This window comes from Chelonoidis abingdonii, chromosome 2 (assembly GCF_003597395.2).
Source record: "Chelonoidis abingdonii isolate Lonesome George chromosome 2, CheloAbing_2.0, whole genome shotgun sequence".
Lineage (NCBI taxonomy): Eukaryota > Metazoa > Chordata > Testudines > Testudinidae > Chelonoidis > Chelonoidis abingdonii.
Window position 1 is genome coordinate 231,825,157 of NC_133770.1, and position 18,845 is coordinate 231,844,001.

The following is an 18,845-nucleotide window of genomic DNA, read 5'->3' on the forward strand; positions in this document are numbered from 1 at the left end:
GGCAATATTGATAAAATCATAACTTTTTTTGCTATTTCTAAATTTATTTGCACCTTTATTAAATATTAAAATACAGTTAAGTGTATTATAGCCAAAATGTCTCCTCATCTCTCTCTCATCTGGTGTGGACATGGACTGTCTGTCTTTCTCCTATCAACAATTGGAAACAAATGGTGACTCCCTCTGTAATCAGCTCCCCACAGTGTGCTCCAAATGCTACACAAGCTCTAACTTTTATATCAGAATAATGTCTGCTGTCATCTGGTTTAACAATCTCGAGTCAATTCCCCTCAGGATAATGAGCCTCTTAATTTCCTTTTCTTTTATTATTTGGATTGAAATTGCCAGACCAGATGAGAGAGAGATTTTAAGGCAGTGATACGACTGAACGCTTGATACATGTAGTCTGCAGTCTCTTGTACTTTTAAGAAAACTACAGTTTTTCTTCCCACAAGTTACAATAACAGGTTTTAATATTTAAGGACAATATTTAAATACACTAGTCTTCTTTCTGATGTTTATCAAATCGTTCCAACAGGGCTCTTAGTATACTTCCTGGTAGTTTCTGGTGTCTGTTTCTTAGCGTTTCAATGGCAATCTTTGTCTGTTAAGAGAAAGAAAGAGGGGAAACTTTTTATATTTCAAGAATCACCACTTCAGTCATCATTCTCTTCTAGTTTTCCCAAGGATATTAAAGGTATATATAAAACTCTGTGGAAAATGTTGTGGGAGGAGAGGGCAGGAAGGGTAAATCCTTCAGAAGATCCCATGAAGCTCATGCTGAGGGATAGTCTCATTCCCACTCACCAGCGTATTTTTCCTTGTGATAACCAAGCATACAAAACAGCTAAATCTACATATGCAATAGTGCCATGGAAATGTGAGCTCACTACCACCTCATCTTGCAAACCCTGAGGGACATGAATAACTCAGGAGATTAGAATCAGAGGGATAGCTGTGTTAGTCTGGATCTGTGAAAAGCGACAAAGAGCCCTGTAGCACCTTATAGACTGACAGATGGAGCATAAGCTTTCGTGGGTGAATACCCACTTTGTCAGATGCATGCGTTTCATTAGCTTCAATAGGACTACATATTCGATTGAAATTATTCACTTATGTTTGCAGGTTTGAGCCCTTAAACTATAAGTATGACTTGATTTAATTTTATATTTAAGTTTGACAGGCTTTTTTTCAACTGGAGTTGTAGTAAAGATCTTTTAACTAAATATCGGAATAGGCTTTCCACAGCAAAACCTCTGCAGCAAAGTGTAGAAGGCAGTTTCCCCCTTCAAAAACAGCTATTACCTTTTCAAACTCTATTTTAAATGTTTACCATTCATTAAAATAAGCATCAAATCATTAAATAAAATTAGAGGTTTAGGATGTAAAACCCTGTTTTTTCAGGCATCTTAAATCACATCCACTGTAATTTTTGCTCAGACTAAAATCTGATAAATATTCAGCCTAGACCCTTCCCTTGCTTTCTTGTAATGATTAGGGCCCAGAGGGCCTTCTCTGATTATGGGCTTAACTTATGGAAAGTGGGTAAAAGTTCATAATTGTCACAGTCACCTTCCATAGAACATTATTTAAGAAGGAAAAAGGAGACATCTGAATTAAACCGAGAGGATCTACTGCTACCACCCAAGGACTGTGTTTAAAATCATGTCTGATAAACAAGAGGAGTATGGAACTGAAACTCAATGGACCAAAATTGGTACTTTACAAATTAGTCCTAACTGGTGGACAAATAAAAAAAGGATGGGCTATTCTGCCCATCACCCCCTTTGGGGATCCTTTTAAAGAGCGACTTTGTGAGAGAAAGGAAAAAAAGACAGTTACTCACCTTTGTAACTGTTGTTTTTTGAGATGTGTTGCTCATATCCATTCCAAGTAGGGTGTGCACGCGCCGCGTGCACGTTCGTCGGAAGAATTTTCCCCTAGCAACACCCGGTGGGTCAGCAGGCGCCCCCTGGTGTGGCGCCGTTGCGGCATCGCATATATACCCCAACCGACCTGCCCACCCCTCAGTTCCTTCTTGCTGGCTACTCTGACAGTGGGGAAGGGGGGCGGGTGTGGAATGGATATGAGCAACACATCTCGAAGAACAACAGTTACAAAGGTGAGTAACCATCTTTTCTTCTTCGAGTGCTTGCTCATATCCATTCCAAGTAGGTGAATCCCAAGCCTTACCTAGGGGGGCGGGGGTCGGAGTGGGCATGCCCGATGCAAAACAGCCAAGCCAGAGCTGCGTCGTCCCTGGATTGTTGTACCAAGGCGTAATGGGCAGGAGAAGGTGTGCACGAAGACCACGTAGCTGCACGGCATATCTCATGGATCTGCACACGAGCTAGAAAGGCAATCGATGAGGCCTGAGCCCTGGTGGAATGTGCAGTCACTCGGCCTGGAGAGGTGTGAGCTAATCATGGCACGCTCGAATGCACGCCGTGCCCAAGACGATATTCTCTGGACGAGACGGTTGACTTTCATCCTGTCTGCCACGGCGCAAAAAAATTGGGGCGTCTTACAGAAGGTCTGGTGCGGTCAATGTAGAATGCTAGTGTTCTACGCTACGTCCGCGAGTGTAATTGCTGCTCTCTACGGGATGCGTGAGGTTTAGGAAAAAGACGGGAGGATATGTCTTGGTTGAGATGAAAGGTGAAACCACCTTGGGAAGGAAGCCGGATGCGGCGCAGCTGCACTTGTCCTTGTGGAATATCGTGTAAGGTGGTCCACCATGAGAGCGCGAAGCTCCGAAACTCTCCTAGTCGATGTAATGGCTACAAGGAACACCACTTCCACGATAATACAGTGTTAGAATGGGTTCCTGTCTGCATCCTGTATCACTTGCCATACCGTATTCGCCTGGCCTCTTCTTTTGTCATTCAGTATTGGACCCATTCTAAAACAATATGCCTACCTCACCTTTGGGGGCAAAGCCAGACTTTTGGCACCTCTCCCCTATTTGGTGTAAACATTGCTTGTGCCAATCGAGGCGACACACAGGTTTTGGGGTCTGTTCACTATGACACTTCTGTGATGTCATAGTGGTATTTTAGGGGTTGCCTGCCATGTGCAGGCAGAGAGAGGAGAAAACGTGTCCCGTGTATCCCGTGTATGCCGTGTATGCCGTGTATGCGTAACCGAGCCTGATCACCTCGAAGCCTCTCTCTCAGCTCACGTGTTTCAAATAGAGTTCTACGTTTTGCCGGTCGTGAGTTGTTGTTTGTATTTGTAAGTATCAGTTATTACTAAATGCTGCATTTGTTTGTAAATATTGTTAGTAGATATTTAGGCATTGTGTGTTTAGGTTTTGTTACTCTATTAGCTAATCATAGCTGCTTCTTACCCTTGTAACTATCCCAATAAAATTTTAATTGATTGATTTTAGTTGTGTGTGTGTGTGTGTCTGCAGTCTGCCTCGTGACCCATACTCTCTTGCATCTCTTACCTATGTAGCTGTTGCCACGTGCAGCCTGGAAATAACAGGCCTGCATTTTTTTTTGCCCCTGCAAATACGTGGCAATCTACATACAGGAGAGAGCAGGTGCCAGGTTTGAACGAGGGGCCATAGTCTCGACAGAACAAATTGAGGTCCAGGAAGGCGGGGCAGGACCTGGGAAAGGCGCTCAGCCCTTTGAAACTCGACCATCGGTGAGAGAAAACAGAGGAAGCTCCTTCTCCAGGATGGAACGTCGAAATGGCAGCCAGGTGTACGCGCAAGGATGAGAGTGCGAGGCCTGCTGCTTGAGGTACCAGAGTATTCAATATTACATGGATGGAGCCTGTGCAGGTGTCGCGTGGTGTGCCTGACACCAGCAGAGAACCTCTTCCACTTGGCCATGTAGTAGCTCTAGTGGATGGTTTCCTGCTACCCAGGAGGACTCGCTGCACTGGGGGTGAGTATGCAGCTCGAGCGACTCAACTACTCAGGAACCACGCCGTCAGTGGAGGATTGCAGGTCGGGATGAAGAAGTCTGCCGTGGTCCTGGAAATCAGGTCCTGATGGAGAGGCAGGGAACGGGGCTGGCTACTGAGAGGTCCCCACGTGGTGTACCAGTGTTGGCGAGGCCACGCTGGGGCGATCAAAATCACTCGAGCCCTGTCCCTGCGAGCTTCACCAGGACCTTGTGCACTAACGGAAGGGTGGAGGCATACAGCAGGTGGTCAACCAAGACATGGGAAGGCGTCTGAGATCGAGCCCGGGCGAGACCGCAAAGGAGCAGAACCTGGGATACTTCGGTTGCTGCGGGAGGCGAAGAGGTCGTGGGGAAAGCCCCACTTCTGGAAGAGAGAATGAGCTACATCGTCAAAGTGACCACTCGTGGGCTAAAATGACCTGCTGAGTGGCCGCTAACGTGTTCTGGACCCCTGGAGGAAGGAAGCCAGATCCATGGAGTGGGCTATACAGAATTCCCATAACCTGATCGCCTCCTGACAAAGGGAAGAGAGCGGGTCCTCCCTGCTTGTTTATATAGTGCATCACGTGGTATTGTCCGTGAGCACTAAAACACAACGGCCTCGCGGTGGTGAAGAAAGGCCTGACAGGCGAGGCGGACTGCCCGTAGCTCTGGATGTTTATATGCAGTGATAGCTCGCGGCGGACCAAAGGCCTTGTGTCCGATGAGCCCCATGTGAGCCCCCACCAGAGATGATGCGTCGTTGTCACAGACATGGACGGTTGCCTGGGTGGATGGCATGCCCGCACCACACAAGGAGGTTTTGCCACCAGCGGAGGAGTGTAAGACCTGGGCAGGATTGTGACGAAAACGTCCATGCTTTCTGTGTGGGCGGTAAACGGAGGCTAGCAGATTTGAGAGGGCGAGCGGAGCTTGGCATGCTTGGTAAAAAGTGCAGCCGCATGTGACGAGAAGCTGAGACAGACCCGGGCCGAGGTCGCCGAAGTTGTAGGTCTCTATGGCGGTGGTTATTTGCTGGAACGGCTCAGAGGAGCGAGTGTTGCAAGCGTGGGTCCAGGACAGCCCCAATTAATTCATCCTCTGAGTGGGCACAAGGATGGATGTCAAATTGATCATGAGCCAAACACTCGAACAGCTCCATGATGGCTCGTGTGCGGCGACCTGGGTCTCGGGGGTCCGCGAACAAGCCAGTCGTCCAGGTAAGGGAAGACGCATATGCGCTGACGACGGAGGAAAGCGGCCACCCCGCATACATTTTGTGAAAACACGTGGGCAGTGGAAAGCCAAGGGAAGACTGTGAATTGAATGACGTTGCACCACAAGCGAGTAGTCTGTGTGGGGTAATTGAGACATGAAAGTACGCGTCCTGTCATGTCGAGGCAGCGAACCAGTCTCCCGGATCCAGGGACGGGATAATAGTCCCAAAGGAAACATGCGAACTTCACTTCTTTAAGAAGGCGTTGAGCCCACGGGAGTCTAGGATGGTCGAAGGCCTCCTTTTGACTTGAGGATTAAGAAATAATGGGAGTAAAACCCCAGCCCTGAGTCTTGAGGTACCTCCTCTATGGCTCTGATTTCGAGAAGCGGTCGCTCTCCTGCCAGAGGAGATGCTCGTGAGAGGGTCCCTGAAGGAGGACGGGAGTGGCTGGAGGAAAGGGCAAAATAAACTGAGAGTGGCACCAACTCACCGTGCGTAAGACCAACGATCGGAAGTAGTCGGTCCACGCCAGGAGGAAGAGAAAGAGTGGAAAACTGTATAGGAGTCCGGGAAGACTGGGCTTGCTCTCGACCGCACCTTCAAAAGTTTTGCTTTGGTCCGGCGGTGGTTTGGCGGAACCATTATTTCGCCCCCTTGAAACCAGAGGGTGTCTCGGTTCACACGGCCACGTCTTCTATTAAAGTCCTGTCGAGGGGTGGTGGGGGTAGGGCGTTGAGGTTGGGCCCGAAAAGACCGCCGTTGGTCTGCGGAGTGTGCATCCCGAGGGAACGCATTATAATACGGTTGTCTTGAGGCTTTGAGCCTAGGGTCCGTTTTTTAGAGAAAAGGCCCTGGCTTCAAATGAAGGTCTTGAATTGTGTGTTGCAGTTCGGAGGTAGCGCGGAACCTGCAACCAAGATATTCTCCGCATTGTGACTCCTGATGCACGGTCCTAGCCGCCGAATCCGCAGCATCGAGGGAGCCTGTAGGGAGGTCCGGGAGATTTTTTCCCTCCTCGAGCAGGCTCTGGAATCTGGGGAGTCCAGCGGACCATTCTGTGATTTGCCATGGTTAGCCATGTATAAGTTATATCTACTGAGAAGCGCCTGCTGGTTAGCGACGCGCAACTGTAGACCCCCTGCAGAGTATACCTTGCGTCCCAGTAGATCCATGCGCTTAGCCTCCCGCGATTTTGGGGAGGGGGCTTGCTGGCCATGGCGCTTCTTCTCGTTCACAGACTGCACGACCAGAGAGCATGGAGGAGGATGGGTGTAAAGGTATTCGTACCCTTTAGAGGGTACCATATACTTCCTCTCCATGCCTCTGGCCGTTGGAGGGATGGAGGCCGGAGATTGCCAGATCGAGTCCGCTTTAGCTACACGCGTCGGGGCATAGGAAGATTGAATGTCCACGACCGGGTCCTCCACCTCGGAAACCTCCTCCACCTGGAGGTTGATGCTCAGTGCGACACGGCAGAGCAGGTCCTGGTGGGCTCGAAGGTCAATGGGGGGCGGGCCTAAGGTTGATGTGCCCGCTACCGCCTCATCCGGCGAGGAGGACGACGAGAGACCCGGGACCAATGGCTCAAGCTGTGATTCCTGTTCCAGAGGGGGGTCAGTTTCTGCTGCGCCCTCAGGGTCCTGGGTTGCGACTGAAACGTCGTCATCTGCTGGGGGAGGACGACTGATGGTGGCCTCTGGTACCCGATGGACTGAAGCCACTGACCGCGACGCTGTCATGGGATTGCCCTGGGCTTGGTGGTAGGCCCAGGGCGTCCACAAGGACCACTGAAGTGGTTGTTCCAGTCCCTGGGATTCAGGGACGGCATGGGCATGGGGGTCCAAATCCCCATACAGAGCGCTGTCTGGGCGGGACGAACCCGAAGGGTGACACGACGGCCAGGGCAGAGCGGATAGTCCGTGTGGTGGGTACCGGACGTCACGCCGTGCCAGAGAGCGGTACCGGGAGTCATACCGGTGCCGAGATCTGGACCGGGACCTTCGACCAGCGTGGTGCCAGGAGGTCGACCGTGACCGAGAGGAACGACGGTGGGATCGACTCCGCCGGGAACAGTGCCGGGAGCCAGACCGCCTTCATGAGTACCGGTCCGGAGAACGCGACCTGGACTGGTGCCGCGAGTACGACCGGCGCCGAGAGGGGGATCGGTACTGGGACTGCGAGCGGCGTCTGGATGCTGATCGGTGATATGAGCGGGAGCGGTGCTGGGATCTCGACCGCGAACAGTGCCTGTTCGTCGCCTCGATGGACGTTGGCCTGATCATCGCCGGCTTTCCCGCTGAAGAAAGGACCCGCACCGGTGGTGCCGGGGGTTGAGGCAAAGTAGGCTCTGTAAGCGCAATCAGTTCCATTGCCGTTGCGACAGTCTCCGGCGTGGTGGGAACGGCGAGCTCAACCAAGGCAGGCGCCGAGGAGCTGTGTTGCACCAGACTCAACGGCTCTTGCCTGGCCGGAGTCGACAGTGCGGGAATCATCGGTGCCGCGGCAGCTGGCGGTGCCAGACGGCTCGGTCTTCCATGCTCAGACTGCAGTGCCGAAGATGCAGCCACAGGAGCCTTTGGCTTCTTTGCCTTCAGGGACAGGGAGTGGTGCCGGGCTGACTTCTGCGCCGGAGACTGTTGGTGCCGTGGTGTTCTGGCAGTACCGGCTGTCTCCGGTGCCGATGGAGCACTTCTGGCCGGTGCGGACTGCGGTGCACTCGGTGCCGAAGCTGCAGGAGTCAGGGCCGCCTCCATCAGGAGCTGCTTCAAACTAGAGTCCCGCTCCTTTTTAGTCTGTGGTTTGAAGGACTTACAAATACGGCACTTGTCCGTAAGGTGGGATTCCCCCAGGCACTTCAGGCAGCGATCATGGGGGTCTTTCGTAGGCATCGGCCGGCAACAGGCCGAGCACTGTTTGAAACCGGGAGAGCCAGGCATGAGCCCGGGCCCCGGGAGGGGTGAGGAGGAATGAATCTCAGCCCTCTATCTATATACAGTAACTATACTAACAACTACTAATAACTACTAACAACTAACACTCTAAAAACTAGAACTATGAATTTATAAAGACAAAAAACGGGTGAAGAGCTAGGGAAGGGGAGGTCAGCTAAGCCACACTCCCCTGTTCCAACGACCGACATGGGCGGTAAGAAGGAACTGAGGAGCGGGCGGGTCGGCAGGGGTATATATGCGGCGCCGCAATGGCGCCACGCCAGGGGGCACCTGCCGACCCACCGGGTGTTGCTAGGGGAAAATTCTTCCGACGAATGTGCATGCGGCGCACGCACACCCTACTTGGAATGGATATGAGCAAGCACTCGAAGAAGAACCATTTGTACTACTGCCACTGCCACTGGGGGATTTTCATTGTGACATGTGGACCTTGGCACACCAGTGAGGAGGCCTAACCAACATCACTGTCCCAGCAAAGACCCCAACTTGATACATATGAGGTCCAACTCTGTCCTCCTCTCTCTTGTGTGTCCCTTCCTGTCCCTCACCATCTAACTATTGTCCTCTCTCTCTCAGCTTTCTGCCTAAACCGGAGACCAAAAGCACCACATGGCCCAGCATAACAAGGTGAGATGGTCCATCCAGCTCTGCCGGTCAGAGAAGGACTGGCAGAGGTAAGGCACCTGACCAGACGATATCCCTGACTAGCCTCTTTGTGTCCTAAGAACATCAACAAAAGCCATATTTCCCCCAACTTTTACTACTGTCTCATCTCCTGTGTCTATTTTGTCAAAAGCAGGAAAATGACTATCATTCCTGATTCAAAACTGAACAGCAAAACTAACTCTTCCCCACCAAGATGGGCTGCAAGACAGAGCAAGAGACTCTAACCCATATCCTCTATCTCTGAAAAAGGGATTGTTTGTTTTGCATAATCACATAATTTCAGTGCTTTTTGTCTTGTTTTGATTCTTTTCCTTTCATGTATCTCAGCCAATACATTTCCAGCCTTTGTTATGAGTTTTCTAGTGTGTTTGCCACAATAACTAAGAGCCTGAGGTCTCTGTACTCAGGACCCCAAACCTCGTTTAAAATGGTTCGTGTTGTATAACAACAGTCATGTAAACACCTCCAGTTCTCTGGGCCCACTTATTCCACCCAAAATGACACAACAGCTTCACCTCAGCATCCAAAAACGTAGTTGTTAAAGAGGTCAATGGGAGCTCTTGAGTGTTCAACGCTTGTGGAAAGAATCAGACTATTTATTCAGGCACCTAACAATGGATTAGTGAGCCTAAGATTAGGCACATATATTGACCAAGATTTTCTAAATTATAGAAATGGATGGGAGTCAGGAAATGAAAAACATTTCTGATAGTAGAATTAACGCCCCACAGTGCTCCAGTAAGGCCAGAACCTCAGCCAATTCATACCAGCTGAGGATCTGTCTCATAACATTTATCATCTGCAGATGTGTAATTATATATCTTGTTGTAACTGTTAGTCCCAATAATAAAAGAACAAATACCCTAATCAACTCATGGGCGAACACTTTTCCTGAAATGATCAACTCTATATCTGACCTCTCTGTCTTTGTAATCAAAGGAAAACCTGCATAACATCTTCAAAAGACAAGACTGGGAGCTTAAATTCATAACCTTGCTAGACACTAAAAATCATGGCCTCAATGCAGAAGCTGGTTTTATGTCTCATTAACACAGTCTATGAACCACTAACTCTCCTTTGTCCTAAGACTGCCGATGTGGTAATTGTCCACCTCATCTTGAACAGTCTCTTGCCACATATGTTAACTTCTTATGCTTAACAATCTGCTCCACCTTGTATTAGGCAGTGATACTCTGAGTACCTTTCCCAAACTGAAGAATAGCTGTGTGTAGCTCAGAAGCTTGTCTCTTTCACCTTCAGAGGTTGATCCAATAAATGATATTACCTCACCCATCCTGTCTCTATTTGATATGTGTCCATGCAAGGGATAAAGTGACTGGAGTGTGGTTCCTTGTTACTCATTTTGAAGGGTTCTGCTAGGTATTTAGTGTTCAGTAGGCTGAAGAGTAGGACTTGACTATAATGTGTGTAGTACAGATTCAGGGACAGACTCAAAAGGCACAAAGGGTAGTCAATGGAAGTCAGTGGGAACTGGCATCTAATTCCCTTTTGTCTCTTGGAAGATCTCCTCAAGTCACTGTGCAAATATTGACCTTTTCTGTCTTTAATTTCATATTGTATTAATATATTTTATTTGATTTATTTTCCATTTTAAAAAAAATCAAGAGAAACTACCTCTGAGTTTACATATTTCAAAATGGCCTGAAATGTGAGACCATTTTGCTAGTAGCTTCTTGTGACAGAGGGCTGAGGCCTGATGGGTGAATTAGCCTGAATTAGTTTCCCAGTGATGGCTGATTGAGCAAGTAGCTAATCAGAAAGTGATGCTGCAGAGATAAGGAACAAATTAGGCCTCAGCTGACTAACCTGCTAAACTAGGAAGGAAGTGTTACAAGACGGGAAGACTGGACTAGCTGAACCAGACTGAAACAGCTTCCAAAACAGGGAGATCTCATTTCCTAAGGTCTTGGTAAAGAGGGACTAAAAACTGTAGGAATTAAAAACTGTGATGTTGCACTGTACTGGTGTGGGAGAAGGGTTTGTAATAAAATAGAGACTGAACTCTAAAAGAAAGTGGGTGTGACCAATTTCTGGGGCAACAGAGGACAGGAACAGAGCATTGCCGGCCTCAGGGATTTTATTTCCATCTATTTATCATTAGAAATAGACTTTTCTATTCTTCTTTTCAGAAGAACTTGATAAAATCACTGTAAGATTAAATTAGTATTGCAGCCTTATGTGATATCCTGAGATAAATCTCTGTTTCCCTCCAAACAGTCCCCAAGACTACCCACAAATTGTTATTCCCTCTGTTCCTCTCACCCATAAATCAAACAAAGGCTAGATTTTTATATTTTTTTTTTTAGATAAATTGGGATTGTGTTTGAAGAGTTTCAGTTTAGGATACAGCCTTGTGAGACATCACTAGTCAGTTCCAATACCAAAGAAAGGGAAGTGAAGGCTAAAGATACCTGTCATTTCTGTTGCAAAACAAACTTAATATGCCACAGAAAAATGTCCTTGGAAAAAAATGGTGAGGGAATCACTCCAAGTCAGGAGGGATCAGTAGAGGGCAAAACAAATAGTTGCCTATACTATGCAGAGAACCGTTAAGATATTCCCCTGCCTCTGCCCAAAGTGAAAATATTACAAATTTACATTGTAAGCCCCAGCAGCTGCTCAGGTGAGTGAGGTCCACTCCAAATGAACTTCTCTGGGCCGGACATCCCCTTGGCGTCTCCTCCAGGTGGATGCCGGGGGACAGGAGAAAGGACTCCCAAGCACGTGTGTGCCTCCTCCCCACTCCTTTCTCCCCTTCCCCCTCCTGAGTGCCTCCTGAGGTGCCCCACAACAGTCTGCTGGCTGCTGCTCTCTATAGCCCTTAGGCAAAAGCAGCAGCAGGCAGCCAGCAGCACAAGCAAGGGAGAGGCACGGGCTGTTTTCTTTCAGGCACGGAAGTTCTGAGGCTGGGGGCAGGGAGGGGATGCTTTGGGGCAGGAGGGGGGCACCGGGGCCCACTCTAGGCAGGGCCAGGGGAGAAACCCAGCTCCAAATATTGGTGGAGCATAGCCTCCAGCCTTGAATATTCCTGGTGCTCGGCCACCACGAGCCCATATAACCTGCTGCCCCTGCCGGGTGCCCAGGCCTGCGGCTGAGGGACACTGAAATGTTAATGTGTGTTGAGGCAGGGCAGGTGCTGCAGAGAGAAGGGAGACTCTAATATATTTGGTTTCCTTCAGGTCCCTGGCTTTTCCCATTGTACACTCAGGATGCCCTTCCCCTCTGTGGTGGTGGTGAGGGAGAAGGGGAGACAGGACGTTGATTATGTGAATCTAAGGGAAAACAAATGCTTCTCTGAACTTGTAAGTGGCTGAAATCATGTTTATGCTGGTGGGGGAAACTATCTGCTCCTGTATTCCCAGATCCAAATGAGTGGCTCAGTCTGAAATCTGGGAGCAGAAAAGGTATTTTGCTCCTTCAGAAAGTCAGGCAGGGCTTGACTACATTTGAATTAATTTTTAGTTGTAGAAACTGCTTTGCGCAGTTCCTCAACCGTCTTCTATCCATGTAAGCATTTATGCTACAGAATCAAAAGATACCACAAAATAGAAAAAGGTAAAAAAACCAGGAGGAAAGAGGCAATAATTGTACAGTCCTTCTAGCCCCGCCGAAAAAGATTACAGGAGCTATCTGAGGACAAGGAGCTATGATGCAAGACATCCTGAAACAACACCTCTGCTGCCCCCAAGCCTTGTGGCTAAGGACTTGCCTCTGATGAAGCGAAGCAAAAAAAGGCTTTGCAAGGTAATCTGTGGTTTGGGGTGTAGGCTACAGGGAAGCTTATCCCTTCTTGATGACTGTGGAATGCCTATATAGCTATTCTGCACTTCTTCCTTGCATTAATACACTTGACACATCGTTTCCAGATTCCAGACAACCCAACAAGGTAAGTCTTTTCTTCCCTATTGTATTGATTATAATTTGGGTCGGAGCCGGGGAGAGACGGTCTAGAGGGGAGGCTGGGAGAGGCAAAGTCTGCAGGAGCACTGTTCTTCTCAGGTTTCTACACTCATTCTCTAAGCTGTTAAAGAGGAGACTTGACAGCCATGGACCATTAAAAACTCCTATAGTATTGCTGGGAAGGTTGTGCTCAATGTTTGCCCTGAACGACTTCCTGAATGAGCTACTAGTCAAGAAAGTGCAATGAGGGAACTGTATCTGACCTCCAAATTTAATCTCTTGCAACCGAAAAAGAAATAAATACATCACATATTAACTGTGCGCCTTCTCATGCCCCGAAGCACTGCAAGGCATTTTTTATATTATCACCACTACAAAAATAAAACCAGTCTGCTGAGGTTGTCTGCCTATCCCTGACCACATAATCGTGCTGTTCCTATTTGGAGATGAAGAACTGTATGTGGCAGAGCATAGGTAAGGAGTCTAATGGGAATAAGAGAGGTGGTTGGAGATAGGAAATTTGTGTTAGCTCTCCACTTCCCACTGTGTTCCACAGTTTACAGCAGTAAATCCTTTTCTTCTCTCCCCTTTGGATCTCCCAGAGGAAAAACTTCATGCTAACTTGATAAGTGTCTCCTGGGTTATTCAGACCCACAGTCTTTCAGGAGTGGCACAGCTCAGATGACTATATATTTGTTTGGACTGGAGACTGATATTGGAATCTAAGAAGTATTTTCATTCAGATCAAAATAAAATGAGAAGTATTATAATCAAGATACCTAAATTCAACACATTTTGTGCCACAGAAGTTTTTTTGCTTTTTGTTTTTTGTTTTTGTTTTTTGTTCAAGACATGGTGGGACCCCAATGTTTTTCATAAAGTAAGATACACCTTAGGAGACAATTTATTTAATGGACCACCTCCCTTTCAGGGATGATCCTGATAATATCTCAGTGGCAACTAAACTGATTGCTTACATTGAAAACTAACTTCACAGAAGTATTTTCATTTCTTTGACTGATGGAGTGCATTTTCACAGGGTTCACAACTTAGGAGTCAGAATGGTAGCTGTGTTACTCTGTATCAACAAAAACAACGAGGAGTCATTGTGGCACCTTAGAGACTAAAAAAATTATTTGGGCAAAGCTTTCGTGGGCTAGAACCCACTTCATCAGCTGCATAGAGTGGAAAATACAGGAGCAGGTATAAATACATGAAAGGATGGAAGTTGCCTTACCAGGTGTGAGGTCAGTCTAACGAGACAATTCAATTAACAGCAGGATACCAAGGGAGGAAAAATAACTTTGAAAGTGGTAATGAGTAGTGTTAAGTGTCTGAAATGGGCCACTTCAACGTCATTTAAACTAAGACTGTAGGCTCCCAAAAGTTTCAAAGAGAACACCCAACTTACCTTTTCAGCTAGTTCCGTAGCTGTTATATTTGGATCATATGAAATGGGATCTCCAACATATGTGCGAAGTTTGACTGGGAACCCTCCATATACAGGAATGAGTGGCAATCGAGAACGTTCATAGAACCACCTAAAAAACCCTGTGAATTAGAAAAAAGCAGAGTCCCTGAATCACAATGGTTCTGGATTGCAACTAACAAATTTTAAATGATAGGGGTTTGATGAAAGGCTACATAAAGTAGGTCAAACAATATGCAGGGCATATAATCTTGAAAATATTTATCTATTCTTACATTACCTCCTGCAAATTCATTACCACGTTAAGATGGGTCACCATGTAGAGAACAATTAATGCTTAGTCCAATAAATGCATACAATATTCATATTAGCTAACCAATGTGCACTTCGGTTTACATAACAAAGAAACAGTTCCAGAATTGAAAGAGAACAAAATAGTCTAAAGAAATTCCCAAGACTAGTATTTCCCAGAAACAGTTGATTTTGAAAATATAAATAAAAGAATGTGAAAAGCTACATACGAAGTAAATCTCACCTATTTTTCCAAGTGTCCAACATCCTTCCCGAATATTCTGTGTAAACAAAGGGATGATGGGCTAAGAATTAAGGAAAAAGAAGTGGTAAGACTTTGTACAATAGTTCAGCCTCAGTTTTTGTTTTAAATATTTCATCATCTCTGTAGAGAGGCATTCTGCATCTATATCATGTGGTTATAGGCAACTTTACCATCCCATTAAATCAAAATGAAACTGACAAGTTATCATGACTAGAAACTCAAAAGGAGTCACATGTTTGTCAGGAAAAACTACAGCTAGTTAGGTACCAGGTGAGACTCCATTTTCTGAGGGTTCTTAGAACCTATATCACATGTTGCTGTTAAAAGGATGAACACCAAAACAACACTGACAATATAACATTTAGAAGCAGAAAAAATAATTCCACACATTTCAGAATTTTCAGTTTCATGAGTTTGTTCAGCAATTTTTTTCAGTGCCTAAGAAGTCAGAGTTAGTGAGTTAGACAAAAAATCATCCAGACATATATTATTTTGGTAACAAAATCTTGCAAAAGTCCTATAGAAAACAGACTATGCTGTGTAAGAGTCCCACTTTTACTATGAAATGCCTGCAAATGTTGGGGCAGAGAACAAAAAAGGATGATAATGCATAACTAATGTTTCCTTTCTAATGCGTTTAATACTAAATAGTTTTAAGTTGTAATTTCTCAGAAAATAATTTTTCCTCAAATATGATGCAGATTATTGTCTTTCTGAAGCACATATCGAGCTAGTATAGGTCACATCACCTCACAGCAGAGGTTCTTCCTAAATCTTATGCTGTGACAGTGTCTTTATTATCGTTGTTATAGATCGAGTGCCTATTATGTACATGGCATAGCACAGAACTTTGCTTCCCCTTCAGTTCCTATCCCAAGAGGTTTATCAGAGATATGAATTAGAGCAGGGGCTTCTTAAATTTTTTTATAGTGTAAACCGCATCTTAACAGAGAGTGTATTGTGCAACATCCCTACAACTGCTCAGAGGGAAAAATAACAATCAGGAAATTAGCTTATTTTTAAACAATTTAATTTTTTTTAAAAGTCACACTAGATGAACGTGGTTTTCATTTAATCTCGTCATCATGCCATCTGTTCCAAATCTCTTGCTCCTCCTGACTAGGCTTCAGGTAAGTTGGGTGTTCTCTTTGAAACTCAGGTCACCTTCTTTTCTCACTCTGTGTAACATCTTATCCCTGTCTTTCCTGCAAATATTGCCTGGCTCCATTCTACCACTGATGGCTGGAGTCCTATTTTCGCAGTTCCACTCCTGCTGGTAGTTCTGGTCCCGGAAAGCAGCTCCCATTTCCTCTCCTCTTCTTTTGAAGCAGTAGCCCATAGCTAAGATGACGACTCCTTCTTTCCTTCTGCTTTTATTTCTTTAAAATGTATTTCTTTCAACTCATATCTATACAGTTTATAGAAATTTGACTAACAACAGAGAGGAAGGATGATGTTCCCTGGACCACGTTTCATATTCCAAGACACATTGAACTTGTGCAGATGTAAGCAGAGTCAGGATGAGCTCTACTCTGACATCTGGTGATGAATTATGGGGAGTGTGGAAAGAATTTCAGGGAGTGTGGAAAGGAATTTCAGGTATTTGCATTGGCACACTTACCCCACCTAGCATAGCCCACGGCAGCCTGGGATGGTTATTTTGACAGCTCTGGGATCCCCAATTTCTTTGTTATTTGGGCCACAGGAATAAAGTGTTGTCACCCTGATTATGTGAATGAGGAACTATGAGACTGCTTTATGACAGAGATGACTCAACCTCAATTAAGTAGTACTTGCTAGACAAGGGACGTAGATTCCAAAAGCCAGTGAACTGAGAGAGGTTGGGGACTGGTGTTTGTACCTGATGGTATGGGTCCCTTTTGAGGGCCTGGAACACCAATTGCACATCTTCTTCTCTCCACTGTTAAAGAGTAGAGCTAATTTTGATTCCATTAGGAGTCCATCTAGGGGCGACTGAGCTGAATTCACATTGGGCCAATGGTGCACCAGCACCGGGGCTCCCCTACTATGAGCTGAAATCACTGAGTGCTGTGTTAACAAGTGGGGGAGCCTGAAGACCTACTGCTAAGTGGCTGGCAGAGCAGAGCAGTTTGCAGCATGTTGGAGCAGCCCATGGAACAGTGAGTGGAGTGGAGCGGTTTGCGGAGATGGCTGGCATCGCTCGTGGGTCGGCTGGAGGAGTGGCACAGCTGGTGTAGTGGAGCTGGTCGTGATGAAGGCTGCAGCAGAACTCCACGGAGAGGCGGAGCAGTTGGCCCTGGCCCACGTAAGGTGCCCCTTAACACCCTGTGTGGACTCCCCCCCCCCATTTCCACCCAGGCTGGGGGGGTAAAACTCTGCAAATAAACATTTGAACTCTGGGGTGGCACTGACCAGAGACTTTCGGGTTTTTGGACTTTGGGGTGATTGGACTTAAGACCCTAAGGGGGAAAGGACATTGCCAAACGTACTTGGAGGTGGGTTTTTGCTTATGGTTTGTGTTATAATCCTGTTTGTGGTGTTTCTCCAATGTGATGCCGCATTGTTTCTCTCCTTTATTAAAAGGATTTTGCTACACTCAGACTATTGCCTCCTAGAGGTGCCCAGTGGGGTGTGGTATGTAAGTGTCCCAGGTCACTGGGTGGGGGCTCGAGCCAGTTATCGTGTTATTGAAACGAAACCCCTGGATCCTGAACCCAGTCCTGGTTGCTGCCAACTCAGAGGGGCAGAAAGGTTACACATTAATCTTGCTTTTCACCTTTCTTCTGTCATAACAGCTCTATTCTTTATTAGTCAAACGAATCTGCAGTAAAAAATATAAGCCAGAATACCATAAGCTGGATATTGTAACACCTACGTGACAAAATGCTACGCATAGCACCCTGATCACAGAGATTGCTGCAGCACAGAGAAGGCTGCTGACTTACTGAAAGACAATAACCCATTTCTGGTGAGATGATTACTGACATCTGGGTGCTAACTGTAGGGCTAATAAGATATTTGGCTCAGTAACTGGGAGGAACAGGAAGCATGAGAGCTCAGAGAGTGACCATGAGGAAAGGAAGGCTGTGTGTCAGTCTCCTCCTGCTGGATACCTGTGTCATGTTCTGTTTTGCTTGGGAACTGAAATGTAAATGTACAGAGGGTGAAAGGGAAACAGCATGAGTGAGTTTCTGACAGCGAACATGAAAACAGGCTGGGCAGCACTGCCCACTGGGTAGCTGAAGAGGCACCTTGTGACATCATAAAACAACCGTACACCTGAAGAATTCTTCACTCTACTCCACTGATATAATATTGAATTTAAATTAGTCCAATTTCTGGTTAAAATAGTCACTTTGTCCCCTTCTTTCTTTTGGGGTTTGCAGATTTTCTACCACATAATTTAAGAAGGGAATCTACAATCTTTTCAAAACTTTAAAGTTAAAAGTCCAATGCTCCATTTCCATTACATGCCCCATGCTGCATAACCAGTCACTACAAGGTGGGGGGAGACTCATAACTTCCATGTTCTTACTATAGTATATTTGCCTGCTAGAAAAAACAGCCCAATCCTCTTTTGCACCAGTTCTTCCTAAAGCTGGCTTAACCACCCACATGTGGAGTTCCTCTGCCTATGAGGAGTCCTTGGGTGGCCCAGAGACTCATACTCATAGGTCAGAAGGGACCAATATGATCATGTAGTCTGACCTCCTGCACAAAGCAGGCCACAGAACCCTACCCATCTACTTCTGTAACAACCCCTAACCTATGTCTGAGTTATTGAAGTCTTCAAATTGTGGTTTGAAGCCCTCAAGCTGCAGAGAGTCCACCAGCAAGTGACCCATGCCCCACGCTGCAGAGGAAGGCGAAAAACCTCCAGGGCCTCTGCCAATCTGTCCCGGACGAAAATTCCTTCCCGACCCCAAATATGGCGATCAGCTAAACCCTGAGCATGTGAGCAAGACTCACCAGCCAGCAGACATCAGAGCAGCTCTCATTATACCCTCTCCTTCAACTCCCAGCATGGAGGAGGAGGGGTAGCTGGGAAAAATGAAGCATGACCAGCAGGTGTCTATGTCCTGGAGATCCATGGTTGCCGTTATGGTCCCTTGAGGCCAAGGGTTGCCTACTTAAAATAGAGCATCCTCAAAGCACCACCAACACTGAGGCCCAGTAGCCCCAGGGTCAGGAGAGTGCCAAGATGACAAATCTACCTTTGCAC

General features: G+C 46.7%; 1 protein-coding gene across 1 annotated transcript in view; it reads right to left on the bottom strand.

Annotated features, from left to right (window-relative positions):
* Positions 1–499: 499 nt before the first annotated feature.
* LOC116829566 (DGAT1/2-independent enzyme synthesizing storage lipids-like) overlaps positions 500–18,845 on the bottom strand; it is a 42,819-nt gene continuing 24,473 nt past the window's right edge. Inside the window, exons 4-6 of the mRNA XM_032788436.1 lie at positions 14,621–14,681; positions 14,068–14,207; positions 500–604 (exon numbers count right to left, since the gene is read on the bottom strand). Coding sequence (XP_032644327.1) covers positions 500–604; positions 14,068–14,207; positions 14,621–14,681 — 306 coding nt within the window. The remainder of the gene's footprint in view (positions 605–14,067; positions 14,208–14,620; positions 14,682–18,845) is intronic.